The following is a 17391-nucleotide window of genomic DNA, read 5'->3' as shown; positions in this document are numbered from 1 at the left end:
TTGAATGATCAACAGGATCATGTTGCCAAATAGATTTCATTTCTGGTTTCTTTCAACCCAAGGGAGTCTGAGAGCACCAAAAATCATCTGAAGTGTGACTATTGTCTCATATCCTCCTGCTTAAAAATTCTAGACTTATTTTGAGGTAATAGTCTAAACACAAATCACAATACTCTAAAGTCTCTGCTAGAGTATTACCTATATGTCAAATGGACTGGTTTGAGCACTCAAAATTAACAAAAAATTATCTGTCCTTGGGACATGCTTAATGCAGAACAGCTGTGTAGCATGGGGACAGCTCCAGCATGTTTGAAGGCAGAAACCAACTTTAGGAGTTGTGTGATGCTGTCATAATGATCTAACCAATCTACTCCTGGGACACTAAAAACCAAAGCTACCACATATACCATCTTTTGTCAGAAATGTTGCTTTTTCATGACTCAGACACAGACATGGAATCTACATCCAGAAAAATCCAAACATCTTTCACCACAGATCTCTGATGACAGTGACAGGAAAGATGTTCAAAGCTGGACTTCCATTATTTAGGATGCTGTATGTGTGATGTGTGTGATGCAAGGTGCCCACGCTCACCCTCCTCCACTCAGACCACACCACATACTCAGGGCTCTTACGTGTCATTTCCAGCTTTGCAAAGGAGCTCAGCTGCCCTCCCTCCACCCTCCATTCAGCTCCTCTGACTTTCTGAGAAGCCCACTTGAACTGAGAAGTGGGTACACTCACGCACAGTTTGGCAGCACTGCTCTCCCCCAGCACTTGCACTTTGGGCTGTGAGTATCCGTGGGGAGACAAGGCAAGCTGTAGGGCAGCTGAGGGAATTTGTTCCTTCCAGCTTTGCTCTTTCTTGGAAATCAACCTCTCAAATATCAGGAGGAGAGAGAAAGGAATAGTTTACAAGATGACTGACTTCTAGCTAATTAAAATCCAATGTCAGTGTTAACAACAATTACTGCTGTGTTTATGAAAGAAAAGAACCATAACAACATTCCCTAGGAACACAACAAACTTGAGCATTGCAAGTAAAATTGGCTTTATAAGCAGAAATTTGAAATGGGAGTTTGGGACTACAAAAACGACCCAAATGTTTAAGAACATTTAAACTCAAATTACATTAAAAATTCAAATGCACCTCTCCCACTTCACTCCACCTTATCCATTCAGTTGCAAGGCAGTTAGAATGGCAGCTGTAATTCAAATCACTCTCTAATTATTTGAAATGCTTAAACAAAATCCTTGCTTAGAGTCAGTTGGTTAAATCATCTGCTAGGTCGAGTCCTTGGTGTAAGTGCAGTTTGCTCACATAAGGTAATGGAAAACAACAGCTCACACTCTTAAGTGTGTGTATGTCTTTAAAATGAGCCTGTAAATAATCAACATGTCAAGACTCAATAAATCCTATTCCAGCAGCAGAATAAGCCTGCTTGTGTTATTGTGAATTAATCTCTCTTCTGGCTTCTGATGCAGCCTGTCTCCACCCTCCTTGAGGGACCCTTGTCCTTCCATGACAGAGGAAGCAGGGAAAGGCAGCTGATTTTGGCAGCTGCTGAAGTCCTCTCTGCTGCCAGGGAAGAAAATACTGTGAAGCACATAAGGAGAAACTGAGTGACCTAATTACACAGCAATGGGATGAGTGATTGCCAACAAGAAAAAGGAGCAGGCAAGCACAGCCCACCTGGGATACCCTTGCAGATTAATCCAAACTCAGAGTTTTCCCAGTGTATTCATGGTGACAACTCTTCAAGGCATTTCTGCATTAACCAACCCTCCACAGGTCTTCCATAAATGGGCAGGACTGAATTTCAGTGCTTTCTTTCAGGAAAAACTAATTTCAAGGATTCATATAGTATTAGAAAGTACTGAAAAAATAAAATGCTGATGAGAACTTGTCAAAGCTGAGCTGTCTTCTACATTTGGGCTATCAAAACAACAGACATGTCAGAAAGCCGAGTCAGCACAGCCTTAGATGACAGAAAACTTGTTCTCTCTTGCTGTAGAGGGAAGCATGGAAACTTGGAATGAAACAAGTCCAATCTGCTGTCTGCCAGGGTTGTGTTGCTCCCTTTTGTGCTTTGCCCAGTTCTGATAAAAAGACACATCACATCTCTGCTGAGGGCACCCCAGCCATTGCAGAGGCCATCCCTTAGCTAGTGTTGAAGGCAAAAGGACTGATTTGTCCTGACAGATCAGGGATGCACATCCCGGAAACAGCACAAGTCAAAGAGCTGCATTTTGTTGGGAACATTGCTGCTGTGTATTTTTCCTCTAGGGAGCAGTTCAGGTGGAACATGCAGTGCTTTATGTCAGACAGTATCTCTTAAATGAGTTACATGCACTCAGTTTTAAAGGTCTGCTCAGCATGTCCAAAGACAGCACAAAGAATACAGGTATCTCACTTCAAATTAAATAACCAAATGATAGCACATACCACCCTTCCCTGAGGTATCCCAAAGCAGTTGCCACACCTACCTCTCTTTGGTGCTATGCTTCACCCATGCACCAATCTGGCTGCACATAAACTCACCCAAGAAGCAAAGCTGGGGTGCTGCTGAGCTGGAGCCAGCCCTGCTGCCGAGGGCCCAGGCAGAGCAGACACCCACACACTGCACCTCCTGCTTGGTCACACACTCTCTCATGCATCCAAGCTTACAAAACACACCAGAGAGGGAGATGCAGAAGATGGGAAGGACTTGAATGTGCTTTGGTAGTGCTGGGTTTGCCCCTGCTGAGAGAGAGGTACACAGTTACCCACCTGTCTGCCGTCTTTTTGACTGCAAGCTTCCAGTGTGATTTGAGAACCAGTAGAGAAGGAGGCAATGGAAAGACACTTGTCCTGCTGTCTAATTAAAGGGTCACTGAATATCCACTCCTTTGGAATAAGAAAAAGGAAGGTTCCATTAGGATCCCAACAGTGATCAGATGAGGGAGAGAGAGCTTCTTCTATCAAATATTTTAAAAACCTCCATCTTTTATTCTCTTCCTACAAAAGGCTCCCTGGGAAGCACCTACCACAGCAGATGTCACTTGATCAGAAGTTTATGCTCAGGCTTGGTGCATTATCACCATTTCAAAGTCTGCAGCTGGCTCCCCTCACTATCTGAGGTGTCTGATTAACCCATGATCCCATGCAATTCTCTGCTCTGCAGCTCTACAGGTGCAGGCCTACAAAGCAAGGAGCCCTGACATACATGATGTGCAACTGCTTCTGCATATTTTACACACCAGATATGTTCTCTAACAGGTATCTGGGACCTATAAATTGTTAAGCAAAGCAGAACACATGCAAGAATATCCATATATCACCAGCATGCATAAGGGACATGTTGATTAATGTTTTCCTTCCTCTGACTAGATGAATACCTGATCCAATCAAATGTTACTACTATACTTTCCCCAAGGAAGAGATACAAAATGCAGTAGGTTTCAAAGATTTCAGATGGTAATGACACAGACCAATGAGTCAGGCTGAATGGCACACTGAATGCTGGCTGCAAACTAGTTTCCAATTGTTAACAGATGTGCATCTGTGATAACAGATGCAAGTATGTATTTTCTGGCATAAAATACCCTACTGTGACCCTTAACTTTCTCAAGCTGCTTCCAGTCACCAACAGAGAGTCTGAGTGCAGATCTTCAGCTTGTATATGCCATCACAGCTCCACTGCAGTTAGGAGAACTGCACCACATTACTGCCACTGGGGTCAGCTATTTAAACTCTATTTGTGCTTTATACTGGAACACATCTGCAATATAGCACAATTCAAGTCATCTGCAGCTACAACTGAGCTGGCAGAGCAAGGAATGTTTCTAATCCCAAAAAATCTCATACCCACATGCCAGGGTAGTAGCCACACACAGCCCCAAAATGATTCTCAATGAGTCTGTCACTCCCTGAGCATCTGAGCACCTGTTGTCCCTGAGAGATGAAAAACTTCACATTCTATGCTTGACTGCTGAGTCTGTTGAGCCAACAGAGCTCTGAGAAATGGGCTTCTTTTTCTGCTTACTACTGAAATCTTTACAGGGTCATATTCCTCCTTCCTTCACCTCCATATCAACCCACCAAGACCAGAGATGCCTCTTCATTCAGGTAATTACAAGGGAAAGAGCAAACCAGCAAACTGAAGCCTGCCTTACCTGAGAGACAGGTGGATTGTTCACCGACCCTTTACAGTTTCCCATGCCAGCCAACACAGTCCCTGTGGTATCCTGTGCCTGAGACTCCAGACAGTTTCCTCCTTGTCTAATTATTCCTGGAATCAACTCTTTTTCAGGAATCCTTGAAATAAAATGACAGTTGCATAGTACTTCATACTAGAAATGACCAAATTACTTCCACATTTATAAGGGCTTAATTGGCCCCTGACTGAACACAGTTCCCTATATTTGACAGAAAATGCACAATATCATGCTGTCCACTGGAAATATCTGGAGGAGGCAAAAATCAAGGGAGAACTTGGTCAGAGGACTAGTACTTTTGTTTCAGAAGGCATACCAAGCTCTTTAGGGGTACCCTAAGCAGTTTCATGTTATGATTCTGAAATTCTGAAAGAGGCCGTTTCCAGCAAAAAGCCATATCCACACTGATTTGCTCTGCTTCTTCCTCCCCCCTTTCCAGTCTTCTCCCCAGCTAACACATATTCTTGCCTCATTGGTAGGAATGCAGGAAAGATCTGTCAAGGCCAGACTGCAGCTGCATGTTTCAGCCTCCACTCACAGCCACAGACGGAGGTGTAAAGATGTGTTGCCCTTCCTGAGCTATGCACATGTGTGCTGGTTTGCACATGCCAACAACACAGCTCTACCCAGGCTGCCTCCCAGCTGGGCAAGGACACAACACTTCTGTGTCCTGACCCAGGGCAGGGGAAGCCACAGGAACAGCTGGTTCTGGCATTCCTTAGAGCCTTCTCTGAACCACCCAAACCGCTGCACTGAGGCTGTTCAGCTCTACATGGCTCAACTCCCTCCAGACTGAGCATCCAATGGGCAGAGACCAAGTCAAAACTGGGAGGGGTGTAGTGGACTGGCTCTTGTCTCCACCCTACATTCTGAAACCGCCACTTGCACATCTCCAAGGGACAGCTGTGTGGGGCAGAACAGAAGGCAGACCTTTTGCAGAGCTGTGACAATACAAGCCAAGAAAACCCAGGAGGTTTCTCACCGAAAAGAAGAACAGAAAAAACCTTTTCCAAGCATAAGTCTCTCTTTTGCCCACTGCTGTCAAGGCTCACGTTTCCATTGTGACCCACTTCCCAAATCCCTCAGAGATTTCTACAAGCAAAGAACTGACTCACTTGAGCTCGGGGTAGACGTTCTCCAGATACCACTGGAAGGATTTACAGTTCAGTTTGTGTCGCAACTCCACTCGGTCTGCAACGCTGGAAACACAGGCAGTTTGCTGAGGATAAGGCAGTGAACAGGAGGGAGGGGAACCATGAACACTGGCCAGGAGGTTTGGGGGAAATTACATTACTTTTTGCCATTACTCATTCTCCCACATAACTGTTGCTGGGTTCAGAGCACTGGCAGTGACCTGAGGTGAAGACAAGGAGAGAGGCAAGTGGCAGGGAATAGAAATGGAAAGCAAACACCTTCAGAGAGCTGTTCTTGCACTTCCTTTGGCTCAGGGCAATGGCAGGGCCCAGGTCCTACCTCATTAAATAATACATTGCAGTAAAACTGCCGTAAGATCAGGAAAGTGTTTGCGCCTCTGGGTGCCCCTGTAGAGGCATAGCATGAAACCTGCACAACAATCAGCCGCTGAAAAGGCCCAGAAAGCGTTTGTGCTCAGGTACATTCAGATGATTCATCCATGTGTGCTAAAACATGTCTCTAGCTCATGGCAGCAGGTCTAAGCTGAGGTTGGAGAACTGAGACCTGAAGAACTTAATTACTTATTCTTAACCAGTTTGGGGAGAGGGTGGGAGTAAAAGGGGACATTAACTTAACATCTCAGAAGCTGTCTGCTGTGGCAGTCCTGCTGATTTGTCTGGCTTTAGCTGGCTGAAGAAGAGGATTTCCCTCCAGCAGTCCTACTGAGCAGTGAAACCAGGAACTCTTGTCTTTAAGCTATAATACTACAATTGTGTGTTGGGAAGGAATTTCAGTGATACCTGTGTACCTGTCCATCCTCAGCCCACAGAGGCCACTGTACATATACATGAGGTCATATACCTCAGGGGAACGTTCTGAGATTTTGTATCCACACTGGAATTGAGGGGAAGGAGGGTCCATTTTAGGGCCAATTGTCAGTGATGGTGTCAAAGGTATTTGCACACTAAAATCTAAACTTAATGCAGGTTCACAGAGCTGTTACTACAGGAGATTACCTGAAGTTTTATGCTCTGCTCCAGCTTTTATTCAGCCAATGCTGCCAGTAAAGTCACTAGGAAGTCTGTGCAAACAAGAACTGCAGATTTTGCCACTACAACACATGAGCAATAGATCCACGCACAATATGCAATAGTCTGTTTCCTTCACAAGCAGCAGGGTTACTTGCTATGTGGTCCCAGTCCAGCTGCTGCAGTCAGCTCAAGGACTGATAAATTAGGTAGGCAAAGCTATTTTTATGAAGATATGTAATGCATCATGATAATAAAGCAAAGTGTACAGGAATAAAAGTGACCTGGTTATCATAAATAAGTAGGAGATGCATCATTATCCTGTGCAAACACATTTGAGATACAACCACATTTGCCAGGTCCCTACACTGATACAACAATAGCCTTTTGTTCAGTGGCAGATAAAACCCACAGAAATGCAGCACTCCTGGGATTTTTACATTTATTTGGGAGTCATTGGGAGTTTGAGAGCACAGACAGCAAGCTCTCCTCTCATCCTAGGTTTGGTGTCCATCACTGATTTCTGGGTCACAGAGAACTGTTAAGCTGATAACAATGGATCCCATGTGGCCTGAAAACAGCTTTAGCAAAGGTGCTGTAAGAAGCACAATTCTGCAGATTGTGTTTCTAAATCTTACCATCAGCCATGCTCTCTCCTGCTCTATAAACCAGGCAAACTGCCCTCCATCCATCAGGAAAGTGGGGAGTGCACCAAGTGCAACATGCCCCATGTGCCAGCCAGCCATGCTTGCCCTGGGATTTTCCATCTGCACAGGAATTTAAGCTCAAGATACAGCTCACATTTCCAAAACAGCTGCATGCTGTGATAGAAAAATATTCCTGTCTAGCCACTTCAAATGTCTGGTCTTTTAATTTCATTACAGATCCCTTTGGCCTTCTGCTAACAAATGATTTATGCAGTGTTATCAGGGAAAAAATTAAGTGAATTAGAAGCAAACCTCATTAGCCAGACACTCAAGCTACAACCTCCTTGGCAAGGCAGGCATTCAGAGCACCTCTCTTTCTCACACTTAGCCCCAGAGAAGACCTAAAAAGTGCTTCTTGCTACCAAGGGGTTTACCAGAGCCCTCCTACCAAGGTCTGGGGCAGCTTACCTTCCAAAGGCCTTGCCGATAGCCGAGGGCCGGGCCTCGTAGTAGTACTGCTTGTACTCATCCATCCACACCTCCGCTGTGCGCTTGGTGTTCCTGCACCAAGGGGGAACAGATGCTGTGCTGAGGAGAAGCTCTGCTGCAGAACCTGCCCTCCCAGGAGCAGGCCCTGCATGGGCAGAACCCCTATACCTCAGCAGGTAGTGGGGGACAGTCCCAAACACAAAACTGAGTAGGCAGAATGGGTGGGTAGAGATTGATTGTGTTAAGTCTACGAAGCCTTGCAAGAACACTTCAGAAATTAAGCATTTATTAGCCATAGTTTACCATTACCTTTTTGCATGTACTTCCTCTGCAGAGACACCAGGCCTGATTGTCACCAACACACTTATTTACAGTATCTCTTTTCCCAGATTAGAATAACATTTTGGGATACTGTTTGGAAAGCAGCTCTGTCTAACCTCTAACCTCCTGTCCAAATCAGACTAGCTTCATATTGGGTCATGTTGTTCAGGGTCTTCACTGGTTGAGTTTTGAGATGTCCAATGATGGAAATTTCACCATATCCATGGGGCCCTGAGCAGCACTTGACCACTTTCATTGTCAAGCCCTTTATCTCAACTCTCTTCTTTTCCCAGCTGTGCTGCAGTAGAAGCTGTCCTCAGGGTGTATCTTAGGGCATGTACAGCTCAGAGACAACAGAGATGTCCAAGGGCTGCTGATACCTCCATACATGTCACAGGGCAGCATCTGTGAATGGCCAGGGTGTCTCTCTGGCATACTGCTCCCCATGCCCCTCACCAGAGACTGAGAAGGAATGAGAAACACTAATACCAACAGCAGAAAAGGGAACAGGTTTTGTTCACAGAAAACAGCAACTCATCCTTCCCTTGAGAACAGATGCTCAGCCACAAGCTGTTCTCCATTACCAGGGAAAAGTACAACAGAGAATTCAGACTTATTTAGACATGCCCAAGACAAAGGTGGCCTGGCTGCTCCTGGGAAGTACCCAACACCTACTTGATGTAAGTCAGCGCGTTGCCCTCAGGGAAGTCATAGGGATGGCGCTTCCTGAACACGTGTCCCACTCGACTGCAGGGAACAATCTCCAAGCTGCCACCACACATCCACACTCGGAAGGAGAGCTCTGGAAGAGACCCCAAGAGTCATACAGCTGCAACAGTCCCAAGAAGGGCAATTTTCCTGCCCTTCTGCTCTAGGTGTATTGCCTGCATCAGTAAAATCAGGGAAAGCAATGCCACAGTGACAGCAGAGAAACTGTCCTCCCTTTGTTAAAATGGAGGCACCTATTGCAGCTCAGGGACTTCCAAGCCTTCTCCAGTCCTGCTCGTCTGTGGTCTCATTTCAGTGAGACACCTTTGCATTTGACCAGGTCTTCAAGGCTGCTCAGGATGGCATCTGGCAACTGACTGAGACCAATCCTACACACAGCCCCTGTTTCAGACTTTGTTACTGTCATCCCTGCACACAGATAGAATTAGAAAGGAAAAACTTACTGTGTAAAGCAAATCATGTGAGGAAGAAAGGGAATTTAGAAGATCAGGGGAAAGAACAGATCAAGAGGGTACAGGGAGTCAATGTCTGGAGCTAAGTCCTCTCCCTCATACCTGTATGTTATCCACCCTGCAATAGCTCCTTCTCATTTTGGTTGGCTCTATTACTAACAAACTAGAGCAACTGACTGTGTGGTAGTTGCCTCTGCTGGGGGAACTGCTCAGGGCAGATACCAGTCTCATATAGTATGGCTAGGAAAACACAGAGAGAATCCTGCTACTTGAAGAAATCCACCCTATCCTGAAACTAGATTCAACATTTTGCTAAAAGATTAGAAGAGCATGGAGCTTTGATGTCCAGGCACTTATTTGCATCACAGAAGGTATGTGAGGTATATCACAGACCTTGCTCAAGCTTTTGGGTCTGTCCTCACTGTTTTAATCACTGCCACACCAGCGGGGTTTTCCACTTTCAATTTATGTGGTGATGAAAAGAGAAGGAAGAAGGAAAATGAAAATTAGCTGGGTGGTTTGGTTGTCTTTACCAAGGGGGCTTCATATTGTATAGACTGATTACTTCAAAAACTTGACTCAGCGGGGAGCCCCCTCCAGTAATGCCCGATTTATGCAGCTCTGATGCTTAGAAATGAAAAAGAAATTATGTATCCAGATCTAATGGATGTTTGAAACCATGTATACACACTAACATCTTCCCAAGATCTTCATCTTTCTCCATAGCTTTCCTCTCTGCATAATGAGAGTTAGTTCAAACAGTGAGTTGCAGGGTGGGGGGAGATGGTGCATCTAATGCAGCCTCTCAGTAAAATACCTCATTTGGTCAGAATGCATTTTGTAGTATTTCTTACTAGCACTTTTCTCTCCTGACTCTTATCCAGAAGTAATTATTTTCAGATTCTTTTTAACAGGGAGTTCCAGATTTGAAGAGAGGAAGGGTTTTAGGAATGAACAAGTTAAAAAAAAAAAACCCAAGACATAAGTTTCTGTGTGGTGATGTGTCCAGCTGACATCTGCTCTCCTGGAATGAGCTTCTGACTCACTCTGGCCTACAACAAAACCAGAACTCTCAGTCTGGTATGTGTAACTTGAAAGTGATGTCCATTTCCAAAGAGAGGATTTCTCACACCATCTTAGACAGAACCACTCTCTCTAATGAGACCTAAGTCAAACAGTCCCTTCCCACCCAAAACTGTAGTATTTAGTATAAATAATGTTTCAGAACATAATCAATATTTTTCCTTGATCAGAAAACCCAGTTTTCAATTAAGTAAGGTAAACTGTTTTTTGAGAGGTTAAATTAACCATTCTGAATTCTTCAAGGAAAATGAATACATTTTGTTGTCAAATCCAGGTTGGTCTCTATCCCTCCGCTTTCAGCAGCAACAGACTTGATGGAGGATGAGGGACAAGTGACAGAAGACATTGAATTTACAAAAAAACCTCCTAACAAGGCAAAACTGGCAAGCTGAGTCACACATAGCCTGGCCCAGTCACTGCCAGGCTTTACAAGAGCTATTTCAAGGAGAATGAAGCAAATTTTGTGGAGTGATTCTGTGGTTTTGATCAGCTCTATATAGAAGAATGGCTGTGAGCATGCAAATAATTTACTGCTGCTTATGGCAGAGAGCTCTACTTAGCATCATGCTACTGACATATGGACCAAACCACAACACTGGACTCCCAGGCGGGCAGAAGAATATTAAGAAATATTCCTTCTCCATCTTTGGGGTTTAGAGCTTCTACACAGCCCCAGCTCAGAGGCTGGCAGCATGGCCAAGTGGCTGGCTTTGCAGCTGGAGCAGGGCTAGTGATGGCAAGGAGCTGAGCTTGACTCTGCTCCTGAGGGACATAAGGGAGGGGATCTTCATGCCTGGGTTAAGGTTTCCTGTGACTTCTGCCACAGTGCCCAGCTGATGTTACTAGGACTGCTGAGATTCCTATGCAAGCACCATTTCATATCTCTTTTTAATATAATGAATACCATAAAACTGAATCAAGATTTGGGAAAACAGAACACTCATTACTAGACTTTTTTTTTTTTAAAGGTGGTACCTTGAGAGTGTATTATCAGCCCAAGATATTATTTAATGGTTTTAGAAAGCATCTCAGAAAGAGGCAGCTCTCCCAGCTGTGTTCAGAGAAACAAAGGTTTCCTCTTCCTATTTCATTTTTTCTAATTGGTTCTCCAGGTGCTAGGAAACACCATACAAATCCTTCTTTGAGAGGTTTTATTTACATATCTGTGACATTTATGGAATCTATACAAAGAGATTTTTTTTATTTTTTGCAGTGTCAGCTACAGAGAAATCTACTGAAGTTGGCTACAAAAAGCAAGGCTTTTTTCTTCTCAGCTCCATCTGCACCATTTCTAAATTAATGCCCCAAATACTTGAGGTATCCATGAACCTCTCTCTAACACTCACCTTGCTTCTGTCATTAACACCTGGTGACATTGCAGCATCCCTTCACACGGGGCCAAGAGAGATGCCTGGCATATCTGTGCCACTATTAAGTGCAAGGAGATTGGTTTAAGCACCATACTCCAAACAGCATGTGAGTGGACAGACTACACTGAATTCCTCAGATGTTTGTGATGCCCTAGTCTGCTTCTAAATGTTTTCGAGTCTATTTGTAACCAAACTCCACTTACAAAGAGGCTTGTTAAATTAGGAAAAATATCTCTCTGAGCTGTCAAGCTGAGAGAGCAATTCAGATTTATCTGCAAGAGAGGAACAGGTATAAGAAGAGGCTGCAGGAGTGGCAACACAGAATGTCATGTGAAGAACTGGAGGAATATTTTCCATAAACAAGCGACAATTTAAACATCAGGAGGCTCCTCTTTCTTTCTTGTACTGTGGAAGCTCCTGTATAATAGCACATATGCCTTTAGGAGAGTGTAGCCCTGACCACACACACTTTATGCTGACAGTGATTCAGATCTGACCCCCTTGGGGATTACCTGACCAGTCCCTAACCTTACACTGACATGCTGATTAGATCTCTCACAAAAAAAAAAAAAAAAAAAAGCTCTGGTAAGCAATGAAGACTGGGAAGCAGTTCTGCATTAGTGTGTCATTTCCTTGAAACATCCTAAACTTACCAAAATTTTCTCCTCCCCAGATGTCCATTTGAGTATCATATTTTCCCAGGTGGTTAAACCAGGACTTGTCAATCACAAAGATGCCTCCTGCTATGACAGGGGTTCTGGAGGAGAAAGCAGAAATCCAGAAAAAATAATCATGCATATATGTAGCACCACAAACCTAATTTTAAAGGGCAGACAATTTGTCCAGGCACCACTAATCATACCTCATTTAAAAGAGAAAAACAGTAGAGCTGGAACGTGAGCCTGCTGCAGGTTTCTGAGATGCCTCTCACTAGATCATCCTCATGCCTTTGTTACTTGGTCTTGCAAGCACTACAAGAGTAATGCTGTGTCTTTTGCATTTATACAAATATGCACAGTGTGAAGGAATGATGAGCATTGTTTGATGACTGTGTTCACCAATTAGACATGGTGTGACAGGCTGCTGCATGTACTGCTCTGCTGTTAGCAAGCTGGTTGCCTCTGGAGTGTAAAACAGAGGCTCACAAATTACACAGAGGAATTAAATGATACTTTAAAATTACAAACAGGGAGCTGTCTGCCTATAAAGACAAGCACCATAACTCTTCATATCAGGATTTGTTACATTCTACATGTCTCAGAGCCATGTACCCTGCAGTGAGGCTGGCAACAACCGCTCCAGCCAACAGAACCTCTTTTGTCTGTGCACATGCAGATTTAGTAGTGGGAGTAATTCTATGCCCACATTACTAGGTAAGACTCAGTTTTCTGATCTGCTTTACCCATGCAGGATGACTGTTTATCTGCTTCATTCTTTAAGTTTTCATCTGAAAGATGGAGGCAATTAAAAACACCCAAAGCGATTTCTGAGGCATTCAGAGTGTTGAGTTAGGGAGAACACAAGAACAAACATGCACAAGAAGAGGTGGCTTGTAGAGGTGGTGTGCATGACAGTAAATAATCACTATTCTTACAAAATTCAGAGAGCAGTACTCTCACATTTAGGGTATAGACCTCAATGTATTCAGAAAATAACATGAAGAGTTTGTCATCATCAACATCACCAACACTGTGGCATTTTGTCCTCAGCAAGGCAGTCCCTGTACTCTCCTTGCCACACTGGTGAAGGCTTAGTAAAGGTATTTGGAGAAGTGTACCCCACATGTCAGTGTGTACCTTATAGACTGAGTTGGGTCTGTTCTGGACATCTTCTGCTCTATAGGAATCTGTTCCCACTTAAAGTGAAGGCTCCAGTCAAACCCTGAAAAGGAAAAAGACAAGCCAAATTGGTTTTCTTATTGTAAAGACAGTACTAAAAGCTTTCAGTGATAGCCTGCACTGTTATATCACAGGCTGTCCCTACGTTCCTTCCCTGACCTCCCTCACAGACTTCCCAAAATGGCAATAGCCTATCCTAATGTAGACCTCTCCAGCTTCTGTCTTGGCACCATCATTCCTTAGCACTACAGATCTCTCCTCAACTTCACTCCACACCTTCAGGAGAGTGTTGTCAGGCTGAGATGCAACTCTATTCTAGCCAGTTTGTTTTACCAAAGGCAAACCCTGTCTGCCAGAGTTATGAGGCTCTAATAAAGGACTTTGTAGGATGTGATATATTCTGGGAACAAATGCCTGCAGATCACTGTACCCACCATGTCTTTCAAGACTACAGTGTACTTACAGATGGCCTATGGTGGATAATACAGCACAGCACAGTCACTAACTTTATACCATTGTTAAGGATAGGCAAAGAACAGCTAGCCTTTGGCTGGCAAGCAGTGCAGAAGTGAGCCCCAGCCATAAAAGATGTAGAAGGGCACCAGGTAGTGTGGTGAACACAGGAACAGGTGCAAGGGGCTCAGCAGTGAGGGGAGAGGTGTAAATGTTTTCCAGGAGATGACACGAGATAGCCTGGCAGATGAAAGCAGCAACTGGAAGCACCTGTCAGACTCCAGGGTCCATGCAACAATAGTGAGGACACAGTGAGATATTTCATCAATTAACTAAGTCCTGAAATTGCTAAGTGTTATGACAGTGATTCAAGGTCAAGAGGAAAATACTATTTGAGTTTTGTTCTAACTCTTCAAAAGATCTGACTTCGCAAGTTGCAGAGAACAAGGGAGAGATAACCCATCAGAAAGATCATCACTCTATTTTTGTGGAAAGCTGAAGAGAACACAACTTATTTATCATGCACCATCCCTCAGGTCAAACTTACATAAGCCATTCATTATACCCACCTCCCCTCAAATCTGCTGATGCTGCCAAGTAGGCAAAATTATCCAGGCTGATAACATCAATGATTGGACTCACCACTCGGGTATAATCCTGAGGGAGAGAGAGAAAGGAGGGGGAATAAAGGGGTCAGGCTTTCTTCAATGTCAAGAAAAGCTGCCAGAGATCAGGAAACACAAAGTTGCACATGTAAATCTTTGTCTGGTTTCTCCAATATAGTTCTGGCAGCTGTGCAAGGGATCTGCGGCCACTAAATCCAAACATGGAGATGGTGGGTACCAGCCAGCTGCACTCCATGGATATGGGAAATGGAGTCAGACTCCAACACCTAGGGATGCTGCTAAGAAACAACTCTTTATTTCCTGCCCAAGTCACAGGGCATCATTCACTGTCCCAAGGGTTTTGTGCTCACTTCTGATATCTATTGACAGCACATCTTCTGCTCAGCCATCCAAATTAGTTCATTATCATCAGCCTAAAAATTATCAAACCCCTAATAATGCATTTAGTTAATAATACATTTACCTAGGAAGTACTAGGAATCAAGGCCCCACATTTAAGATTCATAGTGCAAACTTTATAATACATATGACACAATGTATACATTATAATATCAAGATATTGTTAGTACTTTATTGCCATTAAGGCATATAGACATTTACATTTTTCTTTTGAAATCCTTTTAGTTCATAGAAGTCAAACAATTTTTCAACATCATGAGACAGAGCATTAAGGACAGTGTTGTGACAGCTGCCATGTAAGATGAAACTGAGCTAGAAATGCCAGAAACAGCACCTTGTTACTGGGCAGCTGCCAGCATCCATGCCCTTCCTTATCAAACCTTCATTTTGTGCCTTGCAATAGTTCCTCATGATGTACCACACTTGGCTAGCATGGGACATCCTTGGTAAGAGGATTCATGCTTTTCCCTCCCTGACCTGTGATGGTGGCCCAGCCAGATGTGTCTGCCCAGCTTGAGAATCCAGCATCCACCTGGCAGCCTGGTGTGCCAGCCACTACTCCAACCTAGCGAGGACTGGCTAGGGCAAGACTGAAATCTATAACAGGATCTACATCAGAAATGTAGAAAGTAGGTCAGAAATAGGTTGACTTGAAATCTGCTCACTAAAAAATTTGTATACTAGAGTTAGCAGACAGGCTTTTGCATTTTAGATCCTTCTCTAAAGAAATGAATTAGCTTCTTTCTGCTTAGGAACCCCTGTGCTGGTGCTGCAGCTTGACTTAAAGACCAATAAGTAAAGTAAACACTATGGGCTTTATTGAACAAGTATGAAAAGCAGAAGCTTTTAATTCATCAATTCTGAAGTTTCATCTTCTTCTGCTCTCTCATATTAAGCTAATCGGACATGCTTACAAAGCATCATTAAAGCCTCCATCCCTTCTCTTAAGGCCCATTACTTCATGGGATCCTCCTTTCAGAGGGGAACAATCACAGCCACGTGCAAGCAGGACTTCTCCCATCACCTCTCCCCTGCCTTTTCTTACAGCAGAGCTGTATGATCTCTCCCTCCACTCTGCAGTGCAGTCAGGGTGACAGCTGCTAATATTTCTGCCTCATTTTTATTCTTCCAGCCTTCCATCAATCCTTTGCCAAGTGAACCATCAAAGGGAACATCCCTGCAGTCACAAGAAGCTTCTCTGTGACAGGAAGCTGCCTGCATGCAGGTGATGTATGGTGGCAGCTCAGTGGGAACATTAATAGAAGGAAAAATTTGGCAGTGACAAGGCAAAGAGGAGGGTCCAGCAGCAGGGGAGATGGAAACTATGGAAAAATTGCACCAGGTATGCTGCCCAAGGGGATGTCCTACATACAGGTGAACATGTCAAGGAAGCACAATGCCTACAAGGGACAAGAAGTACAGGTTGCTGGTTCCAGCATTCAGCATTGCATCCCATCACTCTGGACCTCCTGCCTTGTCACAGTGGCTGAACAGAATCCCATCAGGGATCTCTCACCCACCTAGCTCAGGCTGTACCTTCCTCTGCAACAGCCTGCCTGAGGAGTACCTTGTTCTCACCAGTTTTGCTGACACATGTGAGGGCAGAGGATCCAACAGCACAGGCCAGGCAGCTTCACCCATCCCAGAGCAGGACATGGTGCTCACCTCTTTCACTCTCTGAAGCATTGGCTGCAGCCACTCGCTGTTGACTTCACAGTGACTGTCCAAGAAGGTGAGGATGTCAGCAGCCGCCACTTCAGCTCCTCGCACCCGAGAGCGAATCAGCCCTACGAAGGGAAAAGGACAGCAAAGGAGCAGGAAGCTTAGAGGAAAGGAAACATTTGAGCCTCCTTCAGAAAAAATACTTTGTGTGGCCATACCCTGGGGACAGTCAGATGAGCCCTCCCAGCACACAATGAATGACCTCTCCTGAAGTTCTGTCCATGACACAGAACTTCCACCTGGCTCCTTGCCCTTCCCTTTCAGTCGTACCCACAGACACCTGGCTGCTGCCTGCTCACTCACTATCCCATTGAGCACCCTGCTGCCTACATTACCAATTCCCCATGGCCAAATTCTTCTCTCTGCTTTCTGGCTTCCTTACTGCTTATTTGCTTTATTCCCATTTATCCCTTATTCTGCCCTGCAGAGAGATGAGCCTGGCTCTCAGATGACTCCTTACTTTCTTACAGACCATCCAACTATGTGGGATGCTCTTTGTGAACTAAACAGTGATTTTTGTCTCTACTTCTAGATTGTAGCTCCAAACCGGCTGTGCATTGACAGCTTTAGAAATAAGCCAGCACATGTGGGTCAAACTAAAGAGCAATTGGGAAAGTCATTTATGCATGTAGGAGATAGATGAGAAAAAACTTTCCTTAATTGTATCTCTTTATGATAGATACGTGATTGTTTTTCCTTCTCCCATGCCTCCTACACAGCTTGTTATCTTGCACTTGAAGGTGCAAGAGTTAGTTTGGGTTTAAAAGGATGAGACTTACATCTGGATCTTTGTTCATGAAGATCTTAAAATGTGGTCTTTGTTCCAGCCAAGGCCTCAGAACATCACTTCTCATTATTTAAGTATTACATGAGACCCCTGAAGCCTGAGAGTTGATAAGCTGT

At 44.3% G+C, this 17391-nt stretch overlaps 1 protein-coding gene across 3 annotated transcripts in view; it reads right to left on the bottom strand.

Annotated features, from left to right (window-relative positions):
• The window catches only part of GALNT16 (polypeptide N-acetylgalactosaminyltransferase 16), a 75834-nt gene that overhangs the window by 7985 nt on the left and 50458 nt on the right, over nucleotides 1-17391 (bottom strand). For all 3 annotated transcript variants that reach the window (XM_005479937.4, XM_005479936.4, XM_074542858.1), the window contains exons 6-14: nucleotides 16432-16553; nucleotides 14311-14398; nucleotides 13247-13331; nucleotides 12104-12207; nucleotides 8492-8618; nucleotides 7475-7567; nucleotides 5313-5396; nucleotides 4156-4297; nucleotides 2771-2887 (exon numbers count right to left, since the gene is read on the bottom strand). In XM_005479937.4, the coding sequence (XP_005479994.1) occupies nucleotides 2771-2887; nucleotides 4156-4297; nucleotides 5313-5396; nucleotides 7475-7567; nucleotides 8492-8618; nucleotides 12104-12207; nucleotides 13247-13331; nucleotides 14311-14398; nucleotides 16432-16553 (962 nt within the window). The remainder of the gene's footprint in view (nucleotides 1-2770; nucleotides 2888-4155; nucleotides 4298-5312; nucleotides 5397-7474; nucleotides 7568-8491; nucleotides 8619-12103; nucleotides 12208-13246; nucleotides 13332-14310; nucleotides 14399-16431; nucleotides 16554-17391) is intronic.

Source organism: Zonotrichia albicollis, chromosome 6 (genome assembly GCF_047830755.1).
Source record: "Zonotrichia albicollis isolate bZonAlb1 chromosome 6, bZonAlb1.hap1, whole genome shotgun sequence".
Classification (NCBI taxonomy): Eukaryota; Metazoa; Chordata; class Aves; order Passeriformes; family Passerellidae; genus Zonotrichia; species Zonotrichia albicollis.
This window is presented reverse-complemented; position numbering and strand designations above follow the sequence as displayed.